This window comes from Poeciliopsis prolifica, unplaced genomic scaffold, assembly GCF_027474105.1.
Source record: "Poeciliopsis prolifica strain line A6 unplaced genomic scaffold, Auburn_PproV2 SCAFFOLD005, whole genome shotgun sequence".
Taxonomy (NCBI): Eukaryota; Metazoa; Chordata; class Actinopteri; order Cyprinodontiformes; family Poeciliidae; genus Poeciliopsis; species Poeciliopsis prolifica.
In genome coordinates, this window is record NW_026562380.1 from 17,933,827 (window position 1) to 17,949,843 (window position 16,017).

Consider the following 16,017-nt stretch of genomic DNA (forward strand, 5'->3'; position numbering starts at 1 on the left):
GTTTCATAAACTTGTTATGAGGTTATAATAGAAGTATTTTAAGTTTTTATATTAAAGTCAGTTTTTATTTTTTGTCATTTGAGTTCAATACATATTTGATGCTTGTCTATGGAGGCCAGCAAATGCCAAGAAATAATTAATAAAACCGTACATTTGTTCCATCTTCTATTTAGCTGTTTTACATGAGTTGCATTAGTATTACTTTAAACCACTGGTGTTCATGTTTACCAATAAAATGAATGAAGTTTGTGTGTTTTTTTAAGTACTTCTACTTGTCCCTTTCTCCTTCTCTGAGGTCAAACTGTCATATGTTGCCACGGAAGAGACTAGTTACTAAGCAAAATTATGTTGGTTCAGAGAGCCTACAATATTAAATTGCTTCATTACCTGTGACTCATCCTTCTGCCATGATTTGAACTTCCGTCGATGGATGATCACATAGGATTTGTAACTGCACCATCTTGCTGCCTGTCACTGCTTATGCTGTTACTGCCATAAACAAAACATATTGTGTTTCTTGATTTTTAAACAGGAATTTGTTGACTGGAGGTGTACTGCATATTGTCATCACAGAAAGATAATTTGTTGAGGAGTACAGACGGCTACAAAGGTCGTCTGTGCAGGAGACGCAGCTTAGCACTATGGATCAAAACAGGTGAAGAAGTTTGTTTGTTTGTTTACCTCACCCACAACCTCCCCCCCCCTAAAAAAACATACTCTCGATTAGAAACATGTTTTGTGGCAGAGCAGTAAAAATCCCACAATTGTTCAATTTGTGGATAATTCCTTCAACTGTGATTCACTGAAGTCCCTCAGTCTGTGACTTTGTTTCTCATCTGTTCTTGAATATTTTTAGATTGTAACCTTAAGAGATATTTTAACCCACTTCTCATTGTGAGACTGTTTCAATGATTTTTTTGATTCTACAGCTTTTGTCAGTACTTAGGCCTGGATGTGGGAAGTTAATTTAAATTCTAGAAATTTTGCTTTCACATAGGGCTTGGAGACCTTTTTGAATTAATATCAGAAATTAATATTTAATAAATAGATATCGGATATATTTTTTATGATAATTTAAAACATTTGAGTATAACACCAAAATGTACATAAATGCAACTTCCCATCTTCAGGTCTTCTCAGTTGATCCATAAAGTCCATCCTCAATAACATGTGAGCAAAAATCAACCTATAATTTGTTACTTATGAGTTTACATTTAGTCTGACACATTTTTATTTAAAATAAAAATATGCATACTCAAAATATTCAAAGAATACAACATTATACAATACCTAAAGTAAATACATGTAGGTTAATTCCGCAACAAAATCCAAAGACTGAACCTGAAGACAGTAATACTTGGATACACTGTAATGCAGCTGCATATCTGCTTAAGTTTTAATAGTTAAGTTTTGATTGCCTTCCATTTTGAATAAGATACATTAAGTAGCCAGCAGGTGGCGTAGTTTGATCAAAACATGACGATCCTTGTCCAAACAAAACATGACGATCCTTGTCCAAACAAGTTAGGCCAGTATGAGGCATCTCATATTGTACTTCTTAAAATCTACATCAGCTCATGTACTGTACACACTTATATTTTGTTCTTTATTTGTCTTTCCAAACAAGTGAGTTATCAGTGGCTGCTGAGCAGCTAGAGTAGTTTTGGGGAATTGTGAGCTTCGGGTGCGAGAAAGACGGGGAACATCAGAACTTTGGCCTGCATGAAGGACAAGTCAGGAAGTTCAGAGATCATTCTGCCAGCTTCTCCACTCAGCTCTTCTTGGGCTGAAGGCTTCCTGATCAAACACAAATAAACAGATTTAAACACTAGTAGCTGGTCTCTGTAAGTGGTTTTATATTAGGCTTAACAAAACACACAAAAAAAAGCACAGCATCTGAACATTTCTGCTGACAGACCTGGGGGAAATGCTCGTGCTTTCTGCTGTGGACATCAGGCGGTTCAGAGTGTCTTGTGTCTGACTGGTTTTATTGTCAGTTTCCAGTTTGCTTATGATTATTTTATACAGCTCACAGTCGACGCCTTCAGATGCAGATGTGCGCAGCAAACACATAAAAGGGAACAAAAGCTTGAAGAGATTTATAGGAGCAGAAATCAACAATGTTTGCAGAAAAACGTCTTGTGTGCTGACCTGGAGGAGGACTGCTGGCTCGGCTGCTGCTGCTGGATCTGCTCTCATCCTCAGACCCAAAATAATCAAGGTTCAGTGAGGAGCAGACTGATATCAACAGGAAAAATTGAATGGAAATGAGAACTGATTTTGGGTTTCAGTCTCTATTTAACCTCACTATCTATTTTAAAGCTTCTTCTAAATGCACTTTTAGTTTTTAATCCAAAAAAAGAGCAACTTAGAGGAGATGCTGTTTTTTCCTGTCCGTGTCTGTAAAGAACTGTGTTATCTTCATAAAACAACCATTAAAAAAATAATTATTAAAAAAAAAAACATACAAAAACAAATCTCAACTTTGTGTTCAAACCAGAGAGCAAAGTTGTAAAATCTTAACAGTTGTGAAAGGTATGAGGAGAAGACCAAACAGGGAGGATCAACTGATTTATTTCAGTATTTACAAGGATTTTCCCAACAGTCTTTTATGCAGTGCATGTCTCAATTTGAGCAATAAAATTGGGTAAGTGAAAAAAAATAATGATAATGAAAATAACAGTCTAAGGTAGAAAAAAAACCTGCAGGCACAAGTTACAACTCATCAATAAAAATTTCTGCCGTATTTTTGAAGCAGAAACCATTTTTATCGGTAGTGAAAAACAAAAATTATTAAAATGATTGTATTACAAGCCTCAAAACGAGGAGTTCGGCTTGTGAGACAAGTTAAGGTGCTTAAATAATAAAGAAAACGATCAAAATCAGTGGAAAGTTACAGGTGGATTGAAGATGCAGGTTTTAAATCTTTATTTACATTTGTTGCAATGAGGTGTGATTCATTTTTTGATTAAAGTTGTTTTTTTTTTAGAACATACTGCCCTCTATAGGTCAGAGGAAATTGTGTTTTGGTTTTTTTGTTATAGGGAACATTTGAAATTCTTCATTTTAATAAAGAATGTTAGCATTTCAGAAAATGTGGATGTTAATGAGCTAGATGAGCTCATTTGAATCAGTGTTTATGTCGTTTTCATTTGAGGAGGAAAAACATGCTGATCAGGTGAGTTTCTGAAGGTAACAGGTGTGTTCACTGTGCATGTTAGTAAACATTCAGTTTAGTTATGCTGGGAGTTAATATTTTAAGTACTGCAGCACAGGCACATTTCATTTACAGTGCATACGATCTGAAGATTTTTACATTTCGTAATGCCGAAACCACAAACTAGTGTTTGTGATGGATGTCTTATGAAAAGTCAACACAAGGAAGTGCAGAAGAAAAAGGAGACGAGATACTCAAAATTGTCTTTGAGAAAAAAACAAATGTGTGAAAATTTGCTGGGGCTTGAGGTATTTTGCAATGAAGATTTTAATGTTCTTTTTATGAACTTTACTTTAAAATAATGCTACAATTATGTCCAGTTTTATGACAATTTTAGATTTTTTTTTTTACCCCTAAGCAGTTTCACAAATCAAATTTTTGCAGATTTAATAAAATATTCCTGAGCAAAGATGAGCTGATGACCTGAGCTGAAGTGTGCATTGTTTATATTTTATCTATAAAGCTTTTCCAAAGCTCAGGGGAACCATCAAGGCCTTGTGAGGCAAACATAAAAAAATAATATGGAAATCTTTTTGTATGTTTTTTTGAAGTAGAAACCTTCATACGTCAAATGAAGGTGACAACCAGATGACACTGACAAAACTACAACAACAACTGAGTTTTGCAGCAGGCATAAAACAAAATCTTACCAAGTAATTTTTATGTAGTTTCTAATGAAAATATTTGCGAACACTTGAAATAGATAAGGCAAAGCTAACCTCCAAATAACTTTTCAGCAAGAAATGGGAGCTTGTGTTGAGTCGGTAATTCCTTTATATTGTCAGAAAAAGTGCTAGTTCTAGTGGCAGATTATTTCACTTACAACATGAGGAAAATGTTGTCATAAATTAAATGATCTGCCAATGAACTCGTACGTTTTCATAAATATTAAGGAATTATTGACTTAAAACAAGCCCCTATGTCTTGCTGAAAAGTTACTTGGAAGTTTGTTTTGTACTACTTGAAGTGTGCTAAAATATTTGCACTAGAAACTACACAAAAATTGCCTGATAAGATTTTGTGTCTTTGCAGTGTATATGCTCTGAATATGAATATGTTCATCTTTTCCTCATCACAATGGGACTGATAAATACTGAGATAAACACTCCAAAAGGTCACAGGAGGTAAAGCAGACAACAGAAGAAGTAGATTTTCTTCTTGCTTTGCTATCAACATGATTTCAGCGCTAATCAGCTGAGTGAAGAAAGGGGAAAAAAAAGAACTAAAAAAAAAAAAAAGACAGAAGCAGAGGAAGTGAGACACTTTTTGGCTTTTTAGCAGCAGCCATTAGGCGTGGCTGGTGGACTACTAGGGGTGAGGGGCTCGGCAAGGGGACGTACCCTCCTGGGAGCCGCTAAGGCCTCTACAGCTCCAGTCCGGCTGGTTCGAAGGAAGCTCCTGCTCAGACAAACTCATATCAGTGTTTCGGCTTTGAACGTGTTTATTGTCGTGTTGATTTAGCGAACGCCACCTGCGCCGAACGAGTCGAGGCTTTCTGTGTTTCCGGGGGCCCTGAGGATGCCGAGACGGCCGTGCGTCCTGGAGAGCAAACAGCCGGCGAAGGGTCTTTGGTGGGGTCTAGCATTCCCTGATGAAATATTGAGAGACTTAGTTACATTTTTAATAGTGTGGTGAACAGATTAAATGAATCAGATTAAACGGTAGCGTTGTGATTAATCACAATGCTTAACTTTGTAAGCTTAGAAAGCAGCTGCTCATGTGAAAAACCACCACTGTATGCACGTTTTAAAAAAATAAATAAATAAAAATAAGTTTTATTGTCTAAAATGAAACATGTTTGAATATTCTCAGTTTTATAGGTTTTCATATTCAGGGAGGCTTAAAGGAAGTCATTTTGTGTAAAATCGTCTTTTAAACTGAATCATGCTTCGGTGGAAGGACAGTTCATACTACCCTGGTTTTATCCAAATTTGTAAGCACACCACTTTGACTCTCCTCGCTCACCTTTTCGCTTGCATTTGCGAGTTTGCATTGTTGACCGCAGTATAAGGCCGTGTAACACGCTGCTGTGAACCCTCAGCAGGAGAGAGGCTTTTAGGTATAAATGGGTAATTCCAATTAATTGGCACTAGGTTATATTAGCGTGTTAAATTTAGCAATGACACAATAATTAGTGCGAACTAAGTTTACCGTCATGACATGAAAAGTTTGAGGACTCACCAAAGAAGAGGCATACGCTGGCACAGTCACCGCCTGCTTCTTTGTGCCAATAAAAACCTTTCAGGGGACAAAAACACAAAACAATCCCTTACATATGCTGGCTCAGGTTTGTGAGGACACAGTTAAATAAGATATCCTTCTGGAAATGAACTCACAATGTTCCTAGTGTCCACACCAAGGCACCTGAGCAGTGTGGTGTTACTGTGAGAACCTCCCCACTTAAACTGCAGCCCAAGTGAGCAGTGCATGTCCTCAGATAGGCTGAACATCAGCTGCTGAATCCTGAGAGGAGTTGGGAGTGAAACACAAAAAAACAGCAAAAATGGTTACTTTTGTATCTTAGACAATCTGACTGGATGCATCTCCAGCTCACGACTGGCAAGCCCACATCCAATGTGTGCTTAGCCAAAAACGGCAGTGTGAAACCACAGAGACTGCAAATCTAAACAAAACAAAGGTATAAATGAGGCTTCATGCCACTTTTAAGTAAAATAATTCGATTTTTTTAAAGGTGTGTCATCATCAAAGGCTATCAGGTTACTTAGGTAAGCGTTTCAAAACAGGTTTGGAGAATCAAAACTTTGCAAATGACATGCAAATGTCTATTATGCAGACAGGATTTGAGAAGCAAATCTGATTCAAACAGCCCTGTAAGGTATAATGTTTTTTTGACGGTTCTAGAACATCAACTATGATGTTTCAGACATCATAGTTGCCCCCAAAAATGATGGATAAAATAATTTTTCCACATTCTGCTAATAAAATTTAAGACCAAAAACAACTATTACTTTGGGGAATGGCATAACAATCAAGCATAGCATTAACTGTGAACCTGGGTTTGTGTCCATTATAGAGGCAAAAAGCTAGCTTGCTTGCAACAGAAGATTAGCAGCTTTTACCAAAAAACCTCTTTGAACAGTCCTGCCATAAAAACCTGATTAACGTTGTAAATACTAAAAGGTAACTTTTTATGAATTCAAGACATTTTAAGGCCTTAAATTTAGACACACAAATGTAAGACTTTTAAGGAATGCTAGTATGTGGACACCCTGAATAAATAAAGTGTTTTTCAGATGTCATAATTGAAAAAAAAAATTGCTGGATAATCAAGCAGGCTTAGCTACTAGCACTCATGAGAAACTCAACATTTTATATTTCAGGTGACAGAAGCAATGTAGACACTGTCAGATTTTGTAGATTTGTGACCCATTCAGAAATTTCATGATAATAATGAATGTCTTTTCTAGCTGTATAGTCTGCACACAGCAGCTGAGTTATTTGTCGTCACCTCAGAGAACGGCTGAGTTCTGGGATCTCCTCGTCCGTCTCTGGAAGCTGCTGGATGTGAAGTAAAGCACCGAGGTTGGGCAGGTCCTCCTCGCCTTCCACAGCTGGGACACAGACCTCTGGGAAGCTGGACTGGAGGAGCCGCTGGACATGGCAGGACAGGGACTCCTGAACAGTTAGGAAAAAAAAAATAAGATTTCAGAAAAAAAAAGTGCTGATGAATGGTAACAAAGCCGGGATTCTATTTCAGAGATCTGTTTTCTACCTGACAGCTATTCATTCTTGTGACTCCATCCTGTTCATCGCCCGGCTCACTGCGCTGTGTCGGCGATCTTCCCTCCGTCGGTCCGCTTTGGTCTGTGAAGTCCGCCCACGTTGGTCTCTCTTCATCGTCTTGCGTGGGCGCCGAGCAGAAATCCGCAAAGCTGTCACTGGACGGAAGGGTTCCCAGACTCTCTGCTCCCATGTCAGCTGTCTCAGCAGGTTCCCTGTGACGCAAGGTATTAGCGTCAGTGAAGTATGTACATTTCTCTGGGCAGGAGGTAGCCGAGGTTTCCTGAGTGGCATCACAGTGAGGCACATTCAACTCAGACGAGCCGAGGTTCACAGCGCCGCTGACGACAGCGTCAGAATATCCACAGTCTTCCACCTCATCATCAGTCTGGTCCCAATCAGACTGGGCATACTGAGATGTAAGGGATGAAACATTTGGTTCCTCTGACGACCAATCATCATGACAAGACACCCTGTCAGAAGCAGGCTCTGCCACAAAGAGATCCAGCGTTTTCCCAACATTTTGCCCTTCCTCAGCTGATCTTAAACAAACATCTCCTTCGTCTCCCTGAGGCTGACTGTGGTCCTGAGGTGGTTGCACAAGTGCTGCATCTCTTTTCTCACAGTGCTCGTCCTCAACGCGGATACCTCCATTTGCCTTGCATGCATGCTGGGATCGAGGCTCAGACTCCATGACAACCTCCTGTCCGGAAACACATTCGCGTTCGTCCACTTTCCCATCCCACTGCTCCGTGAAGCCACAACACCAGGGATGTCCTGCCTGCTCTGTGAAAATAGCAAAATCAGCAAACCCCGTGTCCTCCACAGAAGAGTCCTGGGCTCCAGGCTGTAGGTCTTCTCCAGCCCGTCCATTCGAGTAGTGCAAAGACGATTCAGGATCGCGGCTCCCAGTTTCCTCAGACGGTGTGCTTTGCTTTTGTTCAACCAGGTGACCATCCGACTGACGGGTTGCTGACTCTGTGAAGTCGGCATGACCAAGCGGGGAGCAAAGGCCTCCTATAGAGAAATCCCCAAATTCATCCTCCTCTGACCTCACCCCATCATCACCATCATCATCCAGCGGAGGAGGGGAGTAAGAAGGCGGGGGAATTACATCAGGCTCCATATGTTTGTCTAGCAGGACCCAAAGGCCTCATGCGTCTGGCAGGACAGGTGAGGAAAACAAGAAGAGTAGAGTCACAATCCTTTAAGAGCCTTTTTTTTTATTATATTCAGCTTGGGTTAAAGCTTTAGTTATAAACCTATTGAGTGCTGGTGATGAAATAACTCTTGCTTAACAACAAAGTGTCTTGAAGCTTTGTTCAGGATGCTCAACAAAGCATCCTGAAGTCTTATTTTCTGAAATGTTGTGATACATTACAAAGGTCATAAAGGCTCCTGTTGCCCAAAACACAACACATGACAAGACAGTCACACTTTGCACTAAATACAAGACAACTATGTTAAAGTCAGAATTATTCAACCCTTTCTGATGCCGTTTATCATCCTAACCAATGTAAAGCAAACAGACCTTTGGACTATGTGTCATTTTGTGTTCTGCATCACCATGTGCCATCAGCAGCAGCATCTACACCAGCATTCAGAAAGACAACCCAGTGGTACTTCTTGGGACAACAAACTGGTACAGAATGCATCTATGGATTGTCTGTGTTGTGTTTAACCAGTTAGGTTGGCATTAGGACATAATTAGTGCAACATAGGATAGAAAACAGCTCCTACCAGACACATCAGGGTGTTTGTGATTTCAACAGTAACCTCAGGACAGAAAACAGGGCCTACCGGACATAAACTAATCATCTTGCTTATTGTTGATGGTTTATATATACTTTGCAAAGAAGTCAGATCGAGGGGGAAGACTATGAAAATATTAAATTTTAAGTCTTGCTACTGATTATGAGTCTGTTTAGGGTTACACAAGAATTTGCTTTGATTATTTCAATGTTCTGCTGGATGTATACTTGCATTCTGTTCACTGGAATTCTTCATTGGGATTGCACATCCAGGAGGAGTCAATGCTGCAATTCAATGTCTCAATACCACCTGCTGGGTTTCCTTAGTTAGAAACTTTTCAAACTACTTTGACTACTCATTTGAGAACATTGTTTGATAACTTGGATAAACTGGAATGTATGTAATATTTAAATGAATGCTTTTTCTGCAAATGCCTTGAGATGACATTTGTTGTGAACTAGCCCTGTGTAAATAAAATCAACTGAATTTAATTGAATACATTTTCACGTTGCAACGTCCTCAAGACTATATGCAAAGACTCTCATAATATGATCCTGTTATCAAGTTTGATAATACATTAGAAAATATAACTATCTTCTGTAAAGCAGTTTCTTTACGAGAAATAAAAGTACTTTTTGAAAAAAAACAACCTTTGACAAAGTATTAAACATACAGTTCATGAAGCCCACGTTTCTGTTTTCAACACTAGGATTTTTTTTTTTGTTTTAAATTAGTAACATAAAACACCAAACCAATTTTTTTTTTTTAAAAAAAAGTCACTTACAGATGACTTATTTTAAATGTCATCTGGAAGTGAAAAATCCTCATAATCAACAGAAACTAAGGCTTTCAAGCATCCCTCCGGGTATAATGAATCCATTTAAAATGTCTGATATTCTAATTGGTTTTTTTAACGAGTCAGTGTTGATTCATATGAAGTCAACACTGACTGTTGTTGTTGTTGAGACTCTGCTGACGGTTAATATTTTGCGGAAGTTGTCTTTCCGAGTTTCCCTAAAAGTCAGTTTTACGTGTTCGCGTGAAGCTCGTGTCTTTAGTGAGGCGTTTGTGGTTTATGGAAAAAAGAAAAAAAGAGAGAGAGAAACGGAGGCCAGTAAACTGATACACAGGAAAGATAATCCGCCTCGGAGTTCAGCAGCGGCTCCGCTGTAATGGATTAACGGCTTTATTATACCGTCCCTTAATTTAAACTCACTGTCTGTTTCACCATCTAATGGCTTTCTGCGTCCCTCGTCGTTGTTTCCATGCCGTGGGTCAGCGCGGCTCTCCGGGTTTGTTGGCAGGACGGAGAAAACAGCCACTGCGGTTCCGACCTGGTCCGTTTCCCCCGGTCTTCATGCTGAACACAGCGGACAGGTGACAAAAACAGACAAATGTCAAGCCATAGAAACATGAAGTGAGAACTGACACCATAAAGTAAAAACAGAGAGAGAAGCGGCTCGTCGCCGTAATCCGACACCGACAAATTAATTGTGTTTTAAACGGAAACCTGACCCCATTAGCTCGTTATTTTTGGTTCCCATCGCTGCAGATTAGCTAGCTTTATCGCCAGTGCCCGGTTTCTGTTGTAACTTATCAGCCGCCATGTTATAAAGCCCTATCTCTCTACAGCCGAGTAAAAGTTAGTACATTTTTGTCAGTACCGCTTGTTTTAGTTTCCCAGCAACAATTAATTTTGCTTGCCTGTCAGAACCGCAGCCCTATTCCTCCATCATCTCTCAGCATTATTCTGTATGGGAATGAGGTGGAAACTGGAATGCAGAACAGAGGAAGAGGTCTCACTCCTCGCCATATGTCAGTACATCCTTGCTGACACAGAAAATGAGCAGTAGAAACATCTAGGATTGGGACTGTCGGTAATAAATTCCTAATTTTAAAAAATGCGCAGTACATGGGGCAAAGGGTAACTCAAACTTTCCAAAAGAAATACAGGTAATTTTGTAGTGTGAAGCATTTTTACAAGCTTAGCAGCGTGTTGCCTCTTTAAAATAGACAATCTATGGTGAAGTCCAGGTTTCCTGGGTGAAATACTACCTCCTGCTGGCCAAATTTGGTAAGACAATTTTATTGAATAGCACATCTTCAGTAATTCAAGGCGATGTAAAGTGCATTACATGTTTAGAATGAAGATAAAACAATAATAAAGCAAAAAAAAAAAAAAAAAACATTAGAGTGGCAAAGTAAGAAATAATGATGACATGTTGAAAGACAGACTACAATTTATGATGCTCCATTTGTTATTCATTAAACAAATACAACTTTTTAACATTGAAATAAAGGGTTTTGTCTTTTTTTTTTGCAGTTTCCACCCCATCTGGAACAAAATTCCATAAAAACTGAATAACCTTATGTCTAATCACTGTAATTAAAATATCATAATTTTAGGAATATTTATAAAGAAAAAAAGTGCTTTTTTTATTATAACGTGTCATAATCAAAGTGAAATAAATAAGTTAAACTTTTTTTAGCTGTGCCATGTAGAAAAAGACACTGCATTACTCGTGCAAGACATTTTGTACCCGTAATTTCAAAAATATATATATATATTTTTAATTTTTTTATATAACAGGTTTCCGACATCACAAGCTGGAAATAAAAACGCTCATTTCCAGAATCTCAACTTAAATCCAAAGGTTAACTAAAAACAACTGTTAATAAAACCAACAACACAGCAGATATTTTTTGTTCATTATTCTCAGTTTAATTACAGAGATATAACAGGAAGTAAACGGACATGAAACACACCAAACTTCTGTATATAATCCTGCACACCATTTTTTTTTTTTTTTAACGTGTGGGGAAAAAACAATTTGCATTCGACAATTCTAAACATCTAGACATTATGAAGAGCAAAACAGCAGATTAAGAGAAAACCTGCACGAGCGCGTGCGATTTTCTCGCTTCGTGGATCTTCATGTGCACGTTCAGGTCTGAAATCGTGTGAAACTTTTTGCCACACCGGAAGCAGCGAAACGCTCTCTCCCCGGTGACGTCTGTCGTGTACGAGGTCTGCCTGGAGCATATCTTCAGGTGATACGAGTGCGCCACCATTTTGCCGCAGGTGTCGCAGAAGTACGGCTTCTCGCCCGTGTGCTTCCTCATGTGAACCCTGAGGTTGGAGGTCTGGGTGAAGGTCTTCTCGCAGAAGGGACACCTGTGCGGCTTCTCCCCCGTGTGGACCCTCATGTGCAAAGCCAGGCTGTCCCTGCGGGCGAACTCCTTGTGGCACTCGAAGCATTTGAAGGCCTTGTGTCCGGCGTGGGCCTCCTCCATGTGCCTGATCAGGTCGCAGTCTCTGATGAAGGAAACGCCGCACATACGGCAGGACTTCTTATCCAGGATGTGTTCCTGTTGCAGAAAGGCAGCGTCCCTGTGACTTTGGCCGAAGTACGCCAAATCGGAGCCGGGATTCTCAGTCCACTCGTTGTGCACGTCGTCGCCGTTCAGAGTCACGGTGATGGAGCTGACGGTTGGCAGCAGCTCGGGGTCGCAGCGAGGGGCCGTCTGTGACTCGCAGGGAAAAACTTTTACGTCCTCTGAGGAATCAGTATCCGGGTCGGAGCTGATGCAGACATCCAGCTGCTCCTCTTTAACGCCCTGACTTTCCTTCTGCTGCTCGACTGGGAGCTGAATTTGACTCTCTGGCACTAATAGGAGACAAAATACACACGATAAATGTCAAACTCCAGAGAAAAAACGTTGCTTTGTGTATTTATTGTCAATTAATGTTAGTAAATGTTCACAAAGTTCTTGTGAAGCAAGAACAGAAATCGACAGATACATTTACCCCCAGCTGCATTCCATACATCACAGTTACTTAGCAACAGCTAAGTGACGAAGGCGTCGCTACCAACCTCCTTTGAACAAAGACACTCGGGGCTGTAAGACGGCCAGCTGCTCGATCTGCTGCCTCAGCTGGATGATTTCCCTCTTGGAGCGGACCACCTCCTCCTGGTACTCCGCTATTGTCCTCTCCACGAGCCCGAAGATTTCCTCCGCAGCCGCCGTTAGCCGCTCGCTGACCAGCAGCCTGAGCTGCCGCATCCCCGACATGACAGAACCAACCCGGGGACGGAAGAAGACAACAGGAAGGATGCCGCCCCGGACTGTCCAACAAAGAAACGATCACTGCAGTCCAAAAAGCATAGCCGTAATCTAATTAAATGACAGCGCCGTGACTCGCTCCCCCCCCAAATCCCCCTCGCTCTCCTGTAAAAGTAAAATGCATCCACAGCGCCCCCTGCAGCTTAGGAGTACTTAAAGAGTTTGAAACGAGCTTATGTAAAACTTGTACTAGGTCTGTTTTTAGGGGAACATTATTTATTTATTACAAATATATGGCGTGTTTAAAAAAAATAAAAATAAGATAGTAGGTACAAAGATATATTTCCATTCATTAACACGGTTTTTACGTTCATGTTATTTTGGGAGTAACCAGAACTGCAAACATTGACCTATTTGTTTCTCAAAAGTAAATCTTTCTTCTCCAATAAGAAAACAGTCAACCCAGACATTTTTGAAACTATGATTTACAGATCAGTTTTCAACAAAAATCGTGCTGTCTGGTTCTTAAAAAAAAACATTTAAATGGTTTAGTTTATTGTTGGTCAGATGAAATAATTTTTAAAAATGCACCGAAAGTTTTTTTGTGTGTGTGATCCCAAGAGCTTTCAACAATTGGACATCTCAAGATTGGTTGTGTGAATTTCTGTCTTGCTCACATCTTATACAAACCCCGATTTTATTGTCTTAGGTTAATTTAAATGAAACTGGTCATATAAGTGATGCCACTGTTGACGCAGAATCGGCACTTCTGTCAATCTGACCACATGCCACGTCCTTCTGACGAATGAAATCCCCTTTCTTGTAATGCTTACAGCAGCTGGAGGCAATCAGAATTAGCAGGAATTATGGTTGGAATATATTACTTTCAGCTTAAATTCGTGAAACTTTACAAAAAAAAAAAAAGTCCTGGAAAAGTTGTGGCATATAGCCAGCAACCCCAAGTGTTAGTGAAAAGTTACTGCTAAAGTTAGCTGTCGCTCTTAGCCTGAATTTCCAAACCATTATCAAAAGGAGGCTCAGTGGTGTCTAAAGCCAGTCCTGCATGTTTTTGTTCTCTGAACTCATCATTTTCCAAAGTGCTAAAGGTACCTACACCTGAAAACAAGTGATTGCATTTGAGAGCTCACTACAATCGGACATAAAATAAACACAGTTCAGAGGCCAAACGATAAACTATCCCAAAAAAGACCCGATACGTGCTAAATCTCAAATAGTTCTTTATTTAGAGATACATCGCAATAAGCTGGCGAAGAACGACTCAAATCAAACTTGAAGAGTTAAACGGATGTTTTATGGGTTGAAAAAGTTTCATGCGATTCCAAAAGACCTCAATAATAATAACGCAAATAATAATATATAAAAATAATAAATAGTCTGCATCTGTAGCATCTGTATCTGATCAGAAGAAAGCTTCCATAATACGACATGATTCCCAGGCTTTTCTGTGCAAACTCAGGTTTGTAGTGTAAGTTTGTTTTTGCCACCCAGGATTCAGTTAGAAGACCGCTAATGTCCACTAACGTCCATCGTGACTGAGGACCGCCTGGAGCATGTTTTCAGGTGATACGAGTGCGCCACCATTTTGCCACACGAGCTGCAGAAGTACGGCTTCTCGCCCGTGTGCTTCCTCATGTGAACCCTGAGGTTGGAGGTCTGGGTGAAGAACTTCCCGCAGAAGGGACACCTGTGCGGCTTCTCGCCCGTGTGGACCCTCAGATGCAAAGTCAAGCTGTCTTTCCGGGCGAACTCCTTGTGACACTCGAAGCATTTGAAGGCCTTCTGCCCCGCGTGAGACTCGTCCACGTGCCTGATCAGGTCGCAGTCCCTGGCGAAGGACACGCCGCAGAGACGGCAGGACTTGCTGTCCAGGACGTGCTCCGGCTGCACGAGGGAAACGCAGCCGCGACTTGGACCAGAATGCGACGGGCTCCCGCCAAAATTCTCAATCCATTTTCCCTCATCGCAGCTGTTCAGAGTCACAGTTATGGAGCTGACGCTTGGTAACGGCTGGGGGTGGACGTGAGGGGTTGCCTCTGATTCGAAAGGAGAAACTTTTACGTCGTCAGAAGAATCGGTGTTCACGTCTGGGATGATGCAGACATCCAGCTGCTCCTCTTTAACCTGCTGATGGTCTCCATCGTCCTTTTGTTCCTCTGCTGGGGGCTGGCTTTGGATCTCTGACACTGACTCGACATCTAGGAGACAGAAAACATGCAAAAGAGGGACTTTATATACCAATTCACAAAGTAAAACACATTATATATTTTAACTGCATGTAAGCCTTAAACTTTGTGTTAACTGTGACAATTTTTCTCTTTTAGTTAGGAATCGGCTTTTACTGCATCGTTTGAATCAGTTGTCGTAATAAAAAAAAATTAAAAAATTGTATCATGATGCAAATCTTGTTTCAATGAAGTTTCAGTTCATGTTAAAATGTATTTAGGCTGCAAACAGGTGAGCAATAACACAACAGTACATTTTTGAAAAGTAGAAGTGGAGCATCTTGCATGTCCAACAAAGAACGCACCAAGTGGTTTCCGGATGATAAGTCAACAGCAAAACACTTCACTTCCAGCAGCCATTGTAAAGAACATAAAAACACAGCTGACCAAGTGTGCTCCAGTTCCGCTTGGGTTGTTGGGTAACAGCCAGGTTGCTTGCAGTGAAACTCAATAATCAGGAGGATTTGTTTGTGTTTTATTTTGGGCTATTTGTAGAAGCAGAAGGAGGTCTAAAAACGAAACCAGCAGAATGTGAATTTTACAGAATAGGCCTCCTCTAAAGCTTGTTATTGTCAAGACAGACAGAATAACTGACCTACGACTGTAAAAGGTCTATTCGCTTCTTGCTACAGTTGAACTGTGTTTAGCTATGTTTTACAGCACATGTTCTTAAACCAAATTACTGCGGTTGTTGCTCACATGGCCGTAAAGTGCTTGTTTCTTCTTCGCCTTCTTTTTTTTTCTCTCCCTCTCCATCGGTTACTTAGCAACAGCTCGAAGGCTGCTGTCGCTACCAACCTCCTTTGAACAAAGACACTCGGGGCTGTAAGACGGCCAGCTGCTCGATCTGCTGCCTCAGCTGGATGATTTCCCTCTTGGAGCGGACCACCTCCTCCTGGTACTCCGCTATTGTCCTCTCCACGAGCCCGAAGATTTCCTCCGCAGCCGCCGTTAGCCGCTCGCTGACCAGCAGCCTGAGCTGCCGCATCCCCGACATGA

At 40.6% G+C, this 16,017-nt stretch overlaps 3 protein-coding genes across 3 annotated transcripts; all 3 read right to left on the bottom strand.

Annotated features, from left to right (window-relative positions):
• Window positions 1–1,501: 1,501 nt before the first annotated feature.
• aftphb (aftiphilin b) lies at window positions 1,502–10,347 on the bottom strand. Its single transcript, XM_055030046.1, has 11 exons — window positions 10,226–10,347; window positions 9,927–10,070; window positions 6,951–8,119; window positions 6,687–6,853; window positions 5,554–5,680; window positions 5,399–5,455; window positions 4,689–4,805; window positions 4,558–4,615; window positions 2,152–2,238; window positions 1,919–2,042; window positions 1,502–1,797 (listed from the first exon to the last, which is right to left on the bottom strand). The coding sequence occupies exons 3-11, from the start codon at window positions 8,082–8,084 to the stop codon at window positions 1,653–1,655; spliced, it is 2,016 nt and encodes a 671-aa protein (XP_054886021.1). The 5' UTR covers window positions 8,085–8,119; window positions 9,927–10,070; window positions 10,226–10,347; the 3' UTR covers window positions 1,502–1,652.
• Window positions 10,348–11,278: 931 nt separating this feature from the next.
• On the bottom strand, window positions 11,279–12,943 carry LOC129359807 (zinc finger protein 271-like). Its single transcript, XM_055029707.1, has 2 exons — window positions 12,586–12,943; window positions 11,279–12,378 (listed from the first exon to the last, which is right to left on the bottom strand). Exons 1-2 carry the CDS (start codon window positions 12,782–12,784, stop codon window positions 11,594–11,596), a joined length of 984 nt encoding a protein of 327 aa, XP_054885682.1. The 5' UTR covers window positions 12,785–12,943; the 3' UTR covers window positions 11,279–11,593.
• Window positions 12,944–13,996: 1,053 nt separating this feature from the next.
• On the bottom strand, window positions 13,997–16,015 carry LOC129359571 (zinc finger and SCAN domain-containing protein 12-like). The gene is made up of 2 exons (XM_055029270.1): window positions 15,817–16,015; window positions 13,997–14,991 (listed from the first exon to the last, which is right to left on the bottom strand). Exons 1-2 carry the CDS (start codon window positions 16,013–16,015, stop codon window positions 14,303–14,305), a joined length of 888 nt encoding a protein of 295 aa, XP_054885245.1. The 3' UTR covers window positions 13,997–14,302.
• Window positions 16,016–16,017: the final 2 nt, after the last annotated feature.

Bases quoted from the DNA above. Each gene is read 5' to 3' on its own strand.
- aftphb (XM_055030046.1), bottom strand. From the start codon at position 8,084: ATGGAGCCTGATGTAATTCCCCCGCCTTCTTACTCCCCTCCTCCGCTG. The intron at 2,239-4,557 runs GTACGTCCCCTT...TGTTGATATCAG, and splicing joins CCTTAGCGGCTCCCAGGAGG to TCTGCTCCTCACTGAACCTT. The intron at 1,798-1,918 runs GTCTGTCAGCAG...GTGTTTGATCAG, and splicing joins AGCACGAGCATTTCCCCCAG to GAAGCCTTCAGCCCAAGAAG.
- LOC129359807 (XM_055029707.1), bottom strand. From the start codon at position 12,784: ATGTCGGGGATGCGGCAGCTCAGGCTGCTGGTCAGCGAGCGGCTAACG. The intron at 12,379-12,585 runs GTTGGTAGCGAC...GTCTCCTATTAG, and splicing joins AGTGTCTTTGTTCAAAGGAG to TGCCAGAGAGTCAAATTCAG.
- LOC129359571 (XM_055029270.1), bottom strand. From the start codon at position 16,015: ATGTCGGGGATGCGGCAGCTCAGGCTGCTGGTCAGCGAGCGGCTAACG. The intron at 14,992-15,816 runs GTTGGTAGCGAC...TCTGTCTCCTAG, and splicing joins AGTGTCTTTGTTCAAAGGAG to ATGTCGAGTCAGTGTCAGAG.